Genomic DNA, 17,508 nt, shown 5'->3' on the forward strand with positions numbered 1-17,508 from the left:
TTAGATATCTGTTTCAGGTTTTTTTGGGAGGGTTTGGGGAAAAAAACCTGACAAAGTGAAAAGAAAAACATTGACAAAAACAGATCTGTTTTTTTCATTTTTGTTAACATTCTTGATGTTAAGATTAAGTTCCCCCGCTGTCTTTGTTAGTTCTACAGTTTACAAAAATAGAATTTACTTTTGTTCATTCTAGATTTTATTATACTGTATTTACAATCCAAAGAAGATATACTCATCTTGCTGGAGGGGTGTGTTGACCCCCTTAGTGAGGCAAACTTTTGGAAAAGCAATTTCACATGGCAAAGAGGCATACTTCTTTTTCAGTGTAGTTACTTTTAATGACAAGCCCGGGTTAAGTTGTAGCTGACTAATGTATCTCACTTACCATGTCTTCTGATAGACGCTGTCACCATGAACTCCTTTCATTCCCATTCTTTTTCTGTGGAGGTGATGGGCAATAGCACGGGAGCTGAAAACCAGGGCATCCTATGATGGTACATCTTCCTTTCCCTACATCTACACAGATCACAAATAGCGGACTGTTTCACACCTGGTTCACATGTACGTCATGGCCATTTGACACCATGGTCTGATTGTAAAGGTGACTTAAAATGTTCATAATCAGTACAGTTCACTGCACTTTTATGCTCCCTCTCCTGCCAGACACTGGTGCAGAATTTCGTGAGCATAAATGAGAACCTGCCTCTTCAAAACCAAAAGGTTTTGACATTGGGAGGAAACTCTTTCGATCGCCCTTCACTTTTCCTCCGACTACTGTGTTACAGAAACAGAGCTCACATAGGCATCATGGGGGTATTTGTATTTTCTTCCTCCTCATGCCTCCAGCACCCAGGAGATGTGCACACTTAACTGAAATTCACAGACTCCCTTAGGACGTGTAACAGACTCTGCGGAGCCAGGATGGTCTTATGGGGGAAGTCCTGTACCAGCAGTCTGGAAAACAACAATCTGTCCCCCCACCTTTGCTGAACATTTGCCAAACAATGGAGATTTGGTGATGTTCCCTAAGAGTTTCCAACACCACCACAGCGGCAAGCAGTAAAACCATGGCAAATGTCAACGTTGGACCCCTTCCGCTTGTTCAACACTGTTGCACAGAGAAAACCCAACGGTGAATTTTCTGGGGCCTACAACACCAAGCAAATCCACGTCGTGCACTTGACACAACTTACTGGCATCGAATCAGTTCCCCATTGCAAAGCAAATTTACCTGGCATTGCTCGGGTCACTACAGAGGGGTTTGGTGCTGGGGGCGGGAGGGCGAGTCTCTGGGGGATGGTGTCCTGAGGAGAGTGTTCTACTAGTCCCAGTTTTGCCAAACCCGTGGTACAGGAAGGGATGGAGAGGTGAGTGTGGAATTTAATCTCCCTCCCCTAAGTTTCCTCAGCTGAATACCAAAATGAGATGCCTTCCAAATCAGGGCACCGACCAAAAACTGGTCATAGAACGCCACATCAGTGAAGTTCCACGGGTCTGCAAAACCAAGGGAATATGCCTCATATTTTTGACCCCATATATGGGCACCTAATTAATTCCCCATTTCGGTGTACAGCCTCTCCCCGACTTACGAACGAGTTAGTGACCAAACACTTGGCTGTAACTCGATCTGTTCGTAACTCGGACCCCATTGAGTTACATAGCGACCCTGCTGTTCATAAGCGTGGGTCGCATTCGTAACTCGGGGACCGCTTTTATGACCGCTCCATGAGAGCTTTGGTCGTAAATGCGAATGGTCATAACTTGACCGTTCGCAACTCGGGGACCGGGACAGAGGGACACAAGATGGCTGCTGTGGGCAGACAGGACACTGGGCTAGACGGACCTTTGGTCTGACCCAGCTTGTCCATTCTGATGTTCTTATCTTCTACATCAAATGTAAAAGGGAGGAATTTGATCTTGGAGGGATGTCTCTGACACGCAAGGTAAAATAATCAAAAAGTGTCAGGGCCAGATTTTAAAGATACTGAGGTTCCCAAACACCATTGAACTCAATACGAGTCAGGTGTCTAACCTGCTGAAGGGTTTTTTGAATCCCACAAGTCATCTGCCTTGAAAGCCTCTTCTTCCCCCCCCCCACCCCCTTTTGCTATTTATTTAGAAACTGGACCTGTAACAATTCTAGTCATCTGAAGAAGTGGGTTGTGCCCACAAAAGCTCACAATTCCATCTACACGTTTTGTTCGTCTCTCAGGTGCTGCAAGACTATTTATTATGGTTTAAGTTTTTCCAATTCCGGACTAACATGGCTCCCCCCTGTAGCTAGGGAAAGACGGTTAAAGGTATTTCAAAGGCATCTGGAAACTTAACACCCTTTGAAATCATGTGCTTTTGAAATCCCCACCAGCTGCCTAAATACCTTATTAAACTGTGGTCTTCTGTCACTGCTGATGTTTTCAGGGTACTATCCACAAGTACTCCAAGATCTTTCTCGAGTGGGAACAGATACTTTAGAATCCACCCATATAACCCGTTTTAAGGAAACTTGGAATTATTTCTTCCGATACACTTTCCTTTGCAAACGGTGGTTTTCGTTATGTTGTCCAGCAGCACCATGTTCTACCATCGGCTGTGAACTTCACCGTCTTGAATCATTCAGTGTCATCTGCAAAGGTTGCCACTTCAATGTTCATTCCCTTTTCCAGGCCATCAGTGAGTATGACGATCACATCCTTGGGAGACCACCGTCTTTACCTATCTATACTATGAAACGTCATCATTTATTTTTATATTTTATTTCCTGTTTTTAACCAGTTTCTGAGCCAGGAGAGGGCCTTTCCCGTTATCCCCTGAGTAATTTCCTTCAGAGTCTTAGGCTGTCTACACTGGATCATTCTTATCCACATGTTTGCTGACCGCTCCAAAAATTGACAGGGATTGGGTGAAGCTTCATTTCCTTTACATAAAGTATTTTTAACTCCTCCCCAACAAAGTCTATCTCTCTGTGTCTCAGGGGCAGTGAGCAGGACTTGATGACCTCTTGAGGTCCCTTCTAGTTCTAGGATTCTGATTCTTTGCTGTAGTTTCTCCTAGTTTTCCCACCACTGATATTAGGGTCACTGGCTTGCATCTCCCAGGATCACCTCTGGTTCCCTTATTCAAAATTAGAGTTACATTTATAGCTGTCCAATCATCAACCTGTGGAACTCCTCGCCAGAGGATGTTGTGAAGACCAAGACTTTAACAGGCTTCAAAAAAGAGCTAGATAGATTCATGGAGGTTAGGCCCATCAATGCCTATTAGCCAGGATGAGTAGGAATGGTGTCCCTAGCCTCTGATATGGGTGACAGGAGAGAGACCTGTTGTGTTCCCTTTCTCTGGGGCATCTGGTATTAGCTGCTTTTCATAGAATAATCATAGAATCATAGAATAATAGGACTGGAAGGGACCTCGAGAGGTCATCGAGTCCAGCCCCCCGCCCTCAAGGCAGGATCAAGCTCCGTCTACACCATCCCTGACAGATGTCTATCTAACCTGTTCTTAAATATCTCCAGAGAGGGAGATTCCACCACCTCCCTTGGCAATTTATTCCAATATTTGACCACCCTGACAGTTAGGAATTTTTTCCTAATGTCCAATCTAAACCTCCCCTGCTGCACTTTAAGCCCATTACTCCTTGTCCTGTCCTCAGAAACCAAGAGGAACAAATTTTCGCCTTCCTCCTTGTGACACCCTTTTAGATATTTGAAAACCGCTATCATGTCCCCCCTTAATCTTCTTTTTTCCAAACTAAACAAGCCCAGTTCATGAAGCCTGGCTTTTGGCAGACAGGATACTGGGCTAGATGGACCATTGGTCTGACCCAGTATGGATGGTTTTATCTGCTTAGGAAGATGGTATCAGAGGTAGGTTACATACTACAGTTTGTAGTCCTGCAATATCATACTCAAGTTCCTTCAGCGTTCTTGGATGAATATAATTTGGTACTGTTGGTTTATTACTGTTTAATTCACAAAGTTGTCCTAATCACTATTCTATGGACTCATCACCACAGGAGCTTAGCACACGGCTCAGCTGGGCGGAGGGAGGGGGGGAGCTGGCAGTCCAGTGCATGGCATAGATGGGCTGTGGAAAGAAGGGGGTAGGAGCCAGAGGCCAGGAGTCCCAGTGGGGTGGCAGGGTGGGGGTGAAGGCTGATGTCAGGGGGCTAGAAATGACCTCCCCTGGTCCAGCAAAATCCCTCATCCAGGACCGATCTGGTCCCAGGGGTGCTGGACCAGGGAGGTCCAACCTCTAGTGAACTTAAGAAAGGGAGATAGTATGTGAAAACGGGAATTTTAGATGCAAGCAAGGAAACGAGTCCTCAAACTTACAATGAAATTCAATGGGATCTGGGCAATTCATTCCCATAGAATCGCAGAACACTAGAACTGGAAGGGACCTCGAGAGGGCATTGAGTCAAGTCCCCTGCCCTCATGGCAGGACCAAGCACCATCTGGACCATCCCTGATAGATGTCCATCTAACCTGCTCTTAAATATCTCCAATGATGGAGATACTACAACTTCCCCAGGCCCGTGGTTCCCAACCTTTTTGAGTATATGGACCGCTTTTCAATCTATTAAAATTTCACGGACAATATAGCTGTTTACAAACATTGCATTATTTGATAACATGAACTATAATACATTTCAAATGATTATCTAAACAAATATAGTAGTAGTGACAGATATGACGGTTAAATGTAACAACACCGAGGTGCCATTTTTTTTTATTGACTAAAGCAAACAGAAGAATATGTACACAACTCATAGGTAATACGCTGGTCGTATGTGCCAGTCATTACATGAAACCCATCCGTTCTGATCGCTACACATTTTGACCAGGCAATATCCTACTCCCTCATGAAATCACTCAGCAAATCAACAATAGCCTCACCAGTTGCACGCATGGGCAAAATTTGCAAAAGAGAAAGCCCTCTTGTACACCTCTGTTGTATTCATAGCTACAGACTGACAGCAGGTTGGAATGGTTTGCAATTGCCGTTCATTCATTGATTTGCAAAGAATAGAAGCAACTTTTCTGCATCCTCTCTGTCTGTTGTTCCTTAATGTTCTGAGCTGTTTCGTCAATTCTGCACCAAACTGTGGGTAATATCAATTTCAAGGTGATGTCGAAGATTAGCTGGTTTTAAGTGCTCATTTGACAGCATACGTGCCTTTGAAATGTCAGCTTGGATGTATAGACATGCTGTGAAATCTAGGTGCCTAAATCCCTTAGACTTAGGCCCCATTGCATTATCGTTAGCAGTGTCCACAGCGTTCCTGGCAAACACCACAAAATAGAGCAGTGTGGACTGATCAGCATCCCAAATCTGCAATTCTGCCCCTTCCGTTCATATGTTCATCAGTTTGTTATAATGAATGAGGAAACATGCAAAACCAATAAATGATCCCTAGCACTAAAAACGACCTTTGGGATGGATTAATCTTGGTGCTTTGGACTGCATTTCTACTCGCCACAGAACATTGGCAAACCTCGTCACATCCGCCTGATGGCCTTTTCCAGGGCTCGCTTCACCTCTTTGTTCCGCAGTGTATAAATGAAAGGGTTTAACATCGGTGTCACAATCGTATTAAAGACGTTGACTATTTTGTTAAGATCCAATGAGTTCTGTGCTGAAGGCTTGACATACAGAAAAATGGTGGAGCCGTACCATAGTGTCACGACGGTGAGGTGGGCCGAGCAGGTGGAAAAGGCCTTTTGCCGACCTTGGGCCGACGGGATTCTCAAGATGGTGGAGATGATGTAAATGTAGGAGACCAGGATTATCACGCATGAGCCCAGAAGGATGTTAATGGAGACGATGAAAGTTGCCCGCTCAACGAGACTTGTGTCGGCGCAAGAGAGCGCAATCCAGGAATCGATGTCACAAAAGAAGTGATTGATGACATTGGGGCCGCAGAAGGACAACCTGGATATTAGAGCTGCCAAAACGGAGATCTCCAGGAACCCACACAACCAAGCTCCGAGGGCCAGCTGAGCAGAGAAGGTGATGTTCATGAGCGTGCTATAACGCAAAGGGTGGCATATGGCCAGATAGCGGTCATAGGCCATAACGGCCAGGAGGAGACACTCCGATGAGCCCAGTGAGAAGATGAAATACAGCTGCAGGATGCAGCCGGGGAAGGAGATGGTTTGGCTGGTGCCCAGCATGACGCCAATGGCCTTGGGGACGAATGCGGTGGTGTACCAGATTTCCAGGAAGGAGAGATTACAGAGGAGGAAGTACATCGGAGTGTGGAGTCGTGGGTGGGTCCGCACTAAGACAATCACAAATGTGTTCCCCATCACCGACAGGAAATACAGAATTGAAAACACTGCCGCGAGGGAGAGCCGAAACGACCAAGAGCCAGGAAAGCCAAGGAGCAGGAATTGCTGGACACTGGTTTGGTTTTCTCTTTCTGCCTCAGCCCCAAGGTCCATCTGTCAATATATAAGTGTTTAGAATGTGAACACGCTGAATGTGATTTTGGATGGGCCAAAACCCAGCACCTGACCTTGACAAAGTGCCAGTACATGTCACGAATCATGGGAAGTGTGAATGGTTAGCATGAGTGCATCAACAGTGAGTGAGCTGAAGAGAGGACATGCTAAAGTCCAGGCAAGAGCCCCGGAGAATTATGGACTTGTTTACAACTTTAAGAAAAGTACTGTGTGAAATAAAAGAACTGTGTATACGTGCTGAGGCAGCTTTTCCAGCATTTGATAAGAAAATTAAAAAAAGGAAGGCAAGAATCTAACCAAGGACAGACCATTGTTTCTCACTCGTGATGAGGCAAGCAAAATTGGGTGGTGTAGAAACCGGGTGTTTCTGGATTGGTTGTGGTCACACCAGTAAGAAGAAGGGGGTGTCACTAATGGACATCACCCCACTTGGACGGCGTGCAACCAGTAGATGGCATCCCACCCAACTGGCCTCTACTGAGGGGATATATACCACACCATTTTGTCCCAGTTGGACACAGTTGGAGTCCATTGATTCAGCATATTGGGGTGATGTGCAAATCGGACTTCCGCCTCAACCATATTTACCAACATTAGTTGGGGTCTGGCCAGCTCCAGAGTGTGAGTGTTGAGTGTGAGTGTGTGTGTTAAATTGAATTAAGAATTAGGCTGCTAAATTGGGTTAAGAATTAGATGTAGATTGTTACGTATTCCGTTTAATTATTGCTTTTAATGTCTTTTTATGCTTGAAATGCCTTTTAATGTCTTTAAGTGTTTTAATTGTTTAAGTATTAAATACACACACACACACACACACACACACACATAGTGCTTTTAAAATTTGCTCCTGAATTGCTTGCAATAAGCTTGTCAAAGGTACAATCTGTCTACTGTGGGTCTCTGTTCTGTGAGCTAGTTACAAGACACGGTCAGGAGCTCTGTTTGCTTGGGTTGATCACCCGAGCAGCAGCAGCGCCCTCTTGTGACATACAGTATGTGCGATCCACACATCTTATTGCCTCTCTATAAATCCGTGGTATGCCCACATCTTGAATATTGTGTACAGACGTGGTCACCTCATCTCAAAAAAGAGATATTGGCACTGGAAAAGATTCAGAAAAGGGTGACCGAAATGGTGACGGGTTTGGAATGAGTCCCGTATGAAGAGAGATTTAAAAGATTGAGACTTTTCAGCTTAGAAAACAGGAGACTAAGGGGAGATAGGATAGAGGTCTATAAAATCATGACAGGCACTGAGAAAGTGAATAAAGAACAGTTATTTATTTGTTCCCATAATATAAGAACATGGGGACACCAAATGAAATGAAAAGGTGTCAGGTTTAAAACAAACACAAGGAAGTATTTCTTTCACACAACACACAGTCAACCAGTGGAACTCCTTGCTAAAGGATGTGGTGAAGATCAGGACTGGAACAGGGTTCAAAAAAGAATTAGATAAATTCATGGAGGTTAGGTCCATTAATACTTATTAGTTGGGATGGGTAGTGATGGTGTCTCTACCCTTTGTTTGTCAGGGGCTGGGAATGGGTGACAGGGGAGGAATCACTTGATGATTCCCTGTTCTGTTTACTCCCTCTGGGGCACCTGGCATTGGCCACTGTCAGCAAACAGGATGCTGGGCTGGATGGACCTTGGGTCTGACCTAGTCTGGCTGTTCTTATCTTATTATGATCAGTAGAATTGTCCCCATTTTACAGGTGAGGAAATTAAAGAAACATGTAACACGATCTGTTCAAATCACAGCAGCAGCTGATGATAGAAGACAAAAGAGGAATGGTGGGTGGAATGATTGATTTGGGAGTGGTCCTGCTTGGAGCAAGGGGTTGGACTAGGTGACCTCCTGAGGTTTCTTCCCAACCTAATCTTCTCCGATTCTATGAAATTCTCTCCTCTATGCCTCATGCACTGATTAGAAATAGGTGTCAAGTATCAGAGGGGTCGCCGTGTTAGTCTGAATCGGTAAAAGTGGCAAGGAGTCCTGTGGCACCTTATAGACTAACTGAAGTGTTGGAGCATAAGCTTTCGTGGGCAAAGACCCACTTCATCGGATGCAAGGGGGTCTTTGCCCACGAAAGCTTATGCTCCTACACTTCAGTTAGTCTATAAGGTGCCACAGGACTTCTCGCCGCTTTTGTAGAAATAGGTGTGTATCTCACTATCTATTTCTCTATACACACATTTTCTTTTTCTCTTATATGCCCAAGTAATGTCTTTATATGTGTAAACTGCGCGGGTTAGTATAGTTAAGCTGCTTGGAAATTTTCCACCATCTTTTTTTTCCTGATGGTTACCGCTTTTCTCAGGCAACAGAGGCTACATCTAGACTGCACTCTAAAGTCAAAAAGAGATATACAATGTGCACTATTCAAATTGTGTATCTTTTTCCGATTTCATTTCAAAAGAGGCAATTTCAAAATTTGGCACGTCTACACAGAGCCAGATTTAAAAATAAAGTGCTCTTTCGAGACATCCTTTACTCCACGTAGAACGAGTTTTACAGGGATGACAAAAGAGCACGTCCATTATTTTGAATTTTTTTTCAAAATAGTTGACATGTTCCTTGGATACGGCATTGCTATTTCTGGATACTTCCGATATCCCAGAATAGCAATGCAGTCTAGATGTACCCAGACTTTTGGAAAGTGAAGCAATAAAATATTTTTGGAACATTCATCAAAGCAGTAGGATGTTGTTTCTGGTGACTAACGAAGAAAATGCTCTGATTGAAATTTGGGGATATGTGAATGCTTTAACAAACCTCAGAAAAGAATAAAAGAATATTAAGACTATATCAATGATATGATATATCTTTGTGGAAAAAACGTGGATAGGAAAACATCTTTTCCCGTTGGCTCTAAGAATTCTACAAGTTACAAATAATAGTATTTTCTTTTGTCCATCCTAAATGTTATACTATATTACTAAAAAGTGATAAGACAGATTCATTCCTTGAGTAGGCATTTTTTTTAACTCCCAATGTGGCATACATTTTGAACAACAGTATGGAAGTGGCTCATATTACTGAGAAAAGCAAACCTGTTTCTCACTGCAGCTACGTTTAAATCTAATTCCAGGATCACCTGTGTCTGATGAATGGGTCTAACTTACCATGTCTTGTCAATACAAACTCCTTTCGCTCTCAATCTTTATTCTCCCCGCATGATGAACAGGACAGTTTGCCGATGAATAGTGCATCTTATGTTGGTTCCTCTTGCTTGTTCCCCACCTAAATATATAGCACATATGGGAATATTTCACACCTGGTTCACATTGAGAGTAACGTCAATTCACGTCATTCTAGCAATATAAAGAGCCTGAATAAATACACATTAAGCATAATTCCTTCTTAATTGAAACCCCAGTTCTACTTCCAGAGCGGTATAAAAGAGAGAGAGAAAAGATTCAGACACATCTGATAGATGTTGGCGTTGTTATGAATCTCCTTCCACCATCACCCTACCGGCCTTTCCCGTGTCTACCTTTTTAATGAGCCGCGGCTCACACTAAGGAGGTTGGTATTGTACCCACCCCTGTCTTTGCAGTGCCGTGGGGGGATCTGATCTCAACACAACTTCGGACTCCCCTAAGGTATGTAACCGACTCTGTGGACTCAGGCTGGTCTTCTGAGTAAAACAGTCTAGACACCAGGACATTATTCCCGTCTGTGCCTTATGAGTGATCGAAACTTACAGGAGCCTGGCGTTTTCAAATATGTTAGAGCAATAGAAGCTGTTGTGAAAAGAATGGCTATTAGTTCATCCCAGGACTTCGGTGTATTACTTCATCCCATCCATACCTCCATAATGAGAATGGCCCATTCCTTCTTGACCCTGGAAAACAATTGGTCATAGTCTTTTTTCTTCTTTCTTTTCTCAGCTTTGTCTTTTTTCTTCTTTTGTCTTTGTCTACTTCCTTTATTCGTCTTTGTCTCTTTTCATCTGTCTTGTTTGTCTGTCTTCTCCTGTCTTCTTTCATCTTCAATTTCTTTTGTATTCATCTGTTTTTTTCTTTCTTTATCTTTTCTTTTTTCATCTTCATCTTCTTTCGTCTTCTTTCATCTTCGTCTTTTTCTTCATCTTTTTTCTTCGTCTTTTTTCTTCGTCTTCTTTCTTCTTCTTTTGTCATTTTTATCATCTTCTTCATCTTCATTTTTTCTCCCTCCTCCTTGCAACACCCTTTTAGAGACTTGTAAACTGCTCTCATGTCCCCTCTCAGTCTTTTCTTTTCCAAACAAAACAAGCCCAATTCTTTCTGTCTTACTTCATAGCTCATGTTCTCTAGACCTTTCATGATTCTTGTTGCTCTTCACTGGGCCTTCTCCAGTTTCTCCACATCTCTTTTGAAATGCGGTGCCCAAAACTGGACATGATACTCCAACTGAGGCCTAATCAGCACAGAGTAGAACAGAAGAATGACTTCTCGTGTCTTGCTCACAACACACCTGTTAATACATCCCAGAATCATGTTTGCTTTTTTTGCAACAGTGTCACACCGTTGACTCCTATTTAGTTTGTGGTCCACAATAACCCCTAGATCTCTTTCTGCAGGACTCCTTCCTAGACAGTCACTTCCCATTCTGTGTGTGACACAGATTGTTACTTCCTAAGTGGAGCATTTTGCATTTGTCCTTATTAAACGTCATCCTATTTACCTCAGACCATTTCTCCAATTTGTCCAGATCAGTGTGAATTATGACCCTCTCCTCCAAAGCACTTGCAACCCTTTCCAGCTTGGCATTGTCTGCAAACTTCAAAAGCATCCTCTGTATGCCAATATCATTGATTAACAGAACCGGTCCCAAAACAGACCCCTGTGGAACCCCACTTGTTATGCCCTTTCAGCAGGATTGTGAACCATTAATATAAACCATGGTATACCCACATCTTGACTAGTGTGTACAGATGTGGTCACCTCATCTAAAAAAAAAGATATATTAGCTTTGGAAAAGGCTCAGAAAAGGGCAACAAAAATTATTAGGGGTTTCGGACAGATTCCATACGATGAGATATTAAAAAGACTTAGGGTATGTCTACACTACAGCACTATTTCGAATTAACTTAATTCGAAATAGTTAATTCGAATTAGTTAATTCGAATTAATCTAATTTGAAATAACACATCTACATGCAAAAAATATTTCAAAATAGCATTTGCTATTTTGAAATAGCACGTCCACACTGAGGGGACCCTGAACCGAAGTTAAGGCTGGCTGGAACCAGTGCCAGCAGGGCATCAGAGTAGGACTTAGTGTGTGAGGCTGTTGCCTGAGGCTAACTGAGCTCCATGCTTAAAGGGACCCGACCCCCACCCCGGACAGACAGTTCTCAGGGTTCCCCGCTTGCTTGTCTACCTCGATGAGGGACAGCAAAGCAGTCCTGGCTTGGAGAGCCCTGAGTGCCCGCACTCGGGACCCCACAGCACTCGGCCACATGGAGCCAGAGCTGCCCCTGGGCATGCCGGTGTGTCTTGTGGGGTCGTTGCCATCAGCCCGGCTGCACTTGCTGCAGGCTGCCATCAGGGGGGGTCCATTGGGGGCCTGTCAGGATCCAGAAGGCCCTGAGGGAGAGTGTCCACCCCGAGGAGCCCTCAGAACCACCACGGTCCTCCCCACCGGGGGCTTGTGCCCCATTCCTCCCTCATGTCCTTCCACTTACCCCTCCCTAGCCCCCCTTCCTGATGTCAAATAAAAGACACGTGTGTTCAAAAATAGAAACTCAGTTTATTGAACAAAACTGCGGGGGGGGGGGTTATAAACCTCTGGGGAGACTGGGAAAAGGAGGAGGTAGAGGGCAAGAGAAAGGATGGGAGAGGGGAAGATGAAATCTGGGAGGAGGGAGCTGGAAGGGAGAAGCAAGGGGAAGAAGGGGGAGGGGAAGCTCAGGGCTTAGGGTTGGGGGTCTCATCGGACCAACTTGACTTTCATGCAAACCTGCTCCTGGGTTCTCATGTGGCCTTTGTTGGCCAGGCTGGCAGCTATCCTGCCATAGACGGCCACATTTTTCCATCTAGTGTGGAGATCATGGACGTTGGGAGCATCCCCCCAAACCTGAATAAGATCCATGATCTCCACCCTGGACCAGGAAGGCGCCCGCCTTCTCCAGCCCCTGTCAGGCTCCTGGGAGCTGGCAGACTGCTCCTGGGGAGCGGTGGAGGGCTGGCTGCCAGTGGCTTGCTGGCTCATGTTTTGGGGTCACTGGGTCAGGGGCCCCGGTGGCCACTGCTGACTCTGGGCTGGCAGGCTTGGAGCTGGCACAGGCCCTGTGGCCAGGGTCTACCCCTTGAATGGCTCCAGGGCTGGGGGAGAGGAGAGGAAGTTTTCCTGGCTGTGCCCAGAGTGGGCACCAGGGCTCCCTGGGAAGGGCCAGAGGCCCCCTATTTCGATTTAAGTGTCTACATGGAACTTAATTTGAAATAGCTATTTTGAATTTGGCGTTACTCCTCGTAGAATGAAGTCTACCAAATTTGAAATAAGTGCTTCACGAATTAATTTCGAAATAGCAGTTTACATTTATAGATGTTATTAAAGTTAATTCGAAATAACAGCTGTTATTTCAAATTAACTTTGTAGTGTAGACATACCCTTACACTTTTCAACTTAGAAAAGAGGAGGCTAAGGGAGGATATGATTGGGGTCTATAAAATCATGACTCGTGTGGAAAATGTGAATAAGGAAAAATTCCCATAATATAAGAACTAGGGTTCACGAAATGATATTAATATGTAGCAGGTTTAAAACAAACAAAAGGAAGTTTTTTTCTTCACACAGTGCACAGTCAACCTGTGGAACTCCTTGCCTGAGGATGTTGTGAAAGCAAGACTTTAACAGGGTTCAAAAAAGAGCTAGATAAGTTCATGGAGGTTAGGTCCATCCCTGGCTTTTAGCCAGGATGGGTAGGAATGGTGTCTCTAGCCTCTGTTTGTCTGGGAATGGGCAACAGGGGATGGATCACTTGATGATTCCCTGTTTTGATCCCTCCCTCTGGGGTATCTGGCATTGGCCACTTCGGGCAGACAGGACACTGGGCTGGGTGGACCTTTGGTGTGATCCAGTTTGGCTGTTCTTATGTTCCTTATGAGAGGGTGACACATATTTTCTCCAGCTATAAATCAAATATTTAAAGGTTTCATAAACATCATCCTAGTATATTGTGAAGACATCTATATTGATTTGCATCCAGTTCCATTACTATTTCATTATCATGCTGGTGCCTGTCCCCTTACCTGCTTTGTTTACTTTCGGCCTAATTTATATTCCTCAGATATTCCTGGTTAAACTGGTATTCTAGTACAAATTGCCCTTGTTGTCTGTCTTTCCTGGACTAAACACTGCTCAAACTTCAGAGAGAAGTCAAGGCCATTAAGTTGATCACCCAGTGGTCACCCATTCATTAAGGTTGCCAGAGCATTGGAAACACCCTTGACAGCTTTCATTCATGCATTTAAAACTATAAACCGTTTCATACCCTTTATTTCTAACCGTACATACAAGAATGATACATACACAAAAATAAGATAAACAGATTCAATAGATTGTGACATTAAAACTGATCGGTTACATGAGTTTAACATATGCGTATTTGTATAAATACAAAACAAATATTTACAGATCATAGTATGCAAACATCTCATCTTACATGATGGATGAATCATGCACATCGATTTTCCATCAAAATTGCGTACTGAGCTAAAAAATGCAATAAAAAACAAGGTGTTCAAAAGTTTAACAAACAGAGGAGGAACATCAAAGATGCTTCTGTTGGTGGCATTTTGTCTAGGCCTGTCCCTGTCCAATGCAAACATGAGAACAGGTTGATAATCAAGGCAGTAACATGGAAGCCATTCAAAGCTAACTTGATGTCCCACTGAATATCTTCCAGAAAGCCTTCTTCACCTCCTTATTTCTCAGAGTGTAGATGAAAGGGTTTAACAGCGGAGTTATGATAATGCTCAAAGTGTTGACAATCTTGTTGATCTCTAAAGAGTTCTGCGTGGAAAACCTGACATATAGGAAGATATTGGAACCGTACCACATAAGTACTACAATAAGATGAGCAGAGCATGTGGAAAAGGCCTTTTGTCGGCCTTCGGCCGACGGGATCCTCACGATGGTGGAGATGATGCAAATGTAGGAGACCACGGTTATCAGACATGAGCCCAGGATGACGATGGTCGACATAGTAAAAGCTGCCAACTGAAATGGGGTGGTGTCTGAGCAGGAGAGAATGACCAAGGAATCGGTGCTGCAGAAGAAATGGTTGATGATGTTGGATCCGCAAAAGGACATCTTGGCCATCAGTGAAGTTGGGTAAGAAACAATCACGAAACCAGAGACCCAGGAGCCCAGGGCCAACTGAGCAGACTTGGTGTTGCTCATGATGGTGCTATAGTGCAATGGATAGCAAATGGCCAGATAGCGGTCATAGGCCATGGCAGTCAAGAGGAAAAATTCTGTGCAGCCTAGGGTAAAAATGAAGTACATCTGCAGGATGCAGCTAAGAAAGGGGATGGTTCTGCTTTTCCCCAGGAAAATGGTAATTGCTTTAGGGACACAAGCTGTGGTGTACCAGATCTCCAGGAAGGAGAGGTTGGAAAGGAAAAAGTACATGGGCATTTGGAGGTGAGGATGGACCATGACTAGAGCTATTATGGCAACGTTTCCTGCGATTGTCAGGACGTACGTTGTGGTAAACACCACAGAAAGAGAGATCTGCAAATATTGATTGCCGGAGAATCCCAGGAGGATAAACTCCTGTCCATTGGACTGGTTTCCCTTCCCTACTCCAGATGCGAGCTCCATCTGTCAAGAGAAAAGAGACATAACTGAGGGGCCATTTTTGTTTTATGGGTTGTTGGACAAAGGTGTGAAAATGATTTAGAGGTCTAAGTCCCAAAACAAAATCAGCTTAGGTTATCAGGGCTCTAAAAGCGAGGAGTTTGTAAAGCGTTTGGATGGCACCGTTGGAGATTTACAAAAATCATAGAATCATAGAGCTGGAACAGACCTCAGGAGTCATCAAGTCCAGCCCCCTGCTCTAGGCAGGACCAATCCCAACTAAATCAAACCAGTCAGGGCTTTGTCAAGCTGAGACTTAAACACCTCTAGGGATGGAGACTCCACTACTTCCCTAGGTAACCCATTCCAGTGCTTCCCCACCCTCCTAGTGAAATAGTTTTTCCTAATATCCAACCTGGACCTCTCCCAGCACAACCTGAGCCCATTGCTCCTTGTTCTGCCATCCGTCACTACTGAGAACAGCCTCTCTCCATCCTCTTTGGAACCTCCCTTCAGGAAGTTGAAGGCTGCTCTCAAATCCCCCCTCACTCTTCGCTTCTGCAGACTAAATAAACCCAACTCCCTCAGCCTCTCCTCATAGGTCATTTGCTCCAGCCCCCTAATCAATTTGGTTGCCCTCTGCTGGACCCTCTCCAATGCATCCACATCCTTCCTGTAATTGGGGGCCCAGAACTGGACACAATATTCCAGATTTGGCCTCACCAGAGCCAAGTAAAGAAGCATAATGACATCCCTAGATTGACTGGAAATGCTCTTCTTAATGCAACCTAATAGGCCATTAGTCTTCTTGGCTACAAGGGCACAGTGTTGACTCATCTCCAGCTTCTTATCCACTGTAATCCCCAGATCCTTTTCTACAGAACTGCTACTTAGACAGTTGGTCCCCAGCCTGTAACAATGCTTGGGATTCTTTTGTCCCAAGTGCAGGACTCTACACTTGTCCTTGTTGAACCTCATCAGATTTCTTGTGGCCCAATCCTCCAATTTGTCTAAGTCACTCTCGACTCTATCCCTGCCCTCCAGCATGTCTACCCCTCCCCCTTGCTTAGTGTCATCCGCAAACTTGCTGAGGGTGCAATCCATCCCCTCATCGAGGTCATTCATAAAGATGTTGAACAGAACTGGTCCCAGAACCGAACCTTGGGGCTAGAAACCGGCCGCCATCCTGACATTGAGCTATTGATCACTGCCTGCATCAGCGGGCGAGACTTTTGAAAGTCCCCACAATCGTCCCTCTGAAGCTTTTGCCCGTTAAATACCTTTGAAAGTCTGGCTGTGAAAGATCAAAGCTCTTTATCATATTGGCCTTCCCAACTCAACAAGGGCCAGATTTTCAAGGTTTTGAGGCATGTAGTGGGACTTTGAAAAATGTAGGGACCCATGAACTCATTGGTTGATTCGATTTAGAAATGCCAAAGCAGAAGGGACCATCTCATCTTGCCTTCTGTTTAACAGAGTGCAGATAACTTCTCCAACCAATGTCTAAAGAAGATTTTTTTTTTAAAACATCTTGATTTAAAAATTCTCACTGATGGAGAATCCACCATGATGGTTAGTAAATTGCTACAAAAGTTAATTATTTCTTTTTCAATGTCACTGTATCCCAGGCTGTCCTGTTAGCATAGCCAAAATTCTTTAGCCCTCAGCAAGTACATTTATATTTCGTCATAATAAAAGTCAGGTTTGCTTACGCCCAGCTTTGTCAGTGAGCAGCTCCTTCGGTATCAGTGACCTGTCCTCTTCATTAACTACGTCTCTGTTTTTGTGTCATTGGTAAACGTTATCAATGGTGAGTTCACGTTACTTTTCATATCACTGAAAATGTTAAAACAGTGTTAGGATATTCACAAAACCCCATTGGACCTCTGTAGATTCACACCTGTTAATATAAGAACATATGAACAGAAGAACGGACATATTGGGTCATCCAACCCAGTATCCTGTCTGCCAACAGCAGACAATACCAGATGCCCCAAAAGAAGTGATCACAACAGGTAATCCTCATGTGATCCCTCCCCCGTCACCCACCTCCAGACAAACAGAGGCTAGAGACACCATTCCTACCCATCCTGGCTAATAGCACCACAGATAGACCTAACCTCCATGAATCTATCTAGCCCTTTTTTTGAACCTTGTTAAACTCCTGTCTCCTGATAATTCCCTTCCACGCTTACATTTTGAAACCCAACACTTAGCCAGAGTCCATGTATTATGTGCCATGTCTTATTTG

General features: G+C 44.2%; 2 protein-coding genes across 2 annotated transcripts; both read right to left on the bottom strand.

Annotated features, from left to right (window-relative positions):
• Nucleotides 1-5,498: 5,498 nt before the first annotated feature.
• LOC102446648 (olfactory receptor 6F1-like) lies at nucleotides 5,499-6,443 on the bottom strand. The gene has a single exon (XM_006135715.3). It carries the CDS (start codon nucleotides 6,441-6,443, stop codon nucleotides 5,499-5,501), a length of 945 nt encoding a protein of 314 aa, XP_006135777.3.
• Nucleotides 6,444-14,330: 7,887 nt separating this feature from the next.
• Nucleotides 14,331-15,281, bottom strand: LOC102446887 (olfactory receptor 6F1-like). Its single transcript, XM_006135716.3, has one exon. It carries the CDS (start codon nucleotides 15,279-15,281, stop codon nucleotides 14,331-14,333), a length of 951 nt encoding a protein of 316 aa, XP_006135778.3.
• Nucleotides 15,282-17,508: the final 2,227 nt, after the last annotated feature.

This window comes from Pelodiscus sinensis, chromosome 30 (assembly GCF_052426305.1).
Source record: "Pelodiscus sinensis isolate ZL-2025 chromosome 30, ASM5242630v1, whole genome shotgun sequence".
NCBI classification, from domain to species: Eukaryota; Metazoa; Chordata; order Testudines; family Trionychidae; genus Pelodiscus; species Pelodiscus sinensis.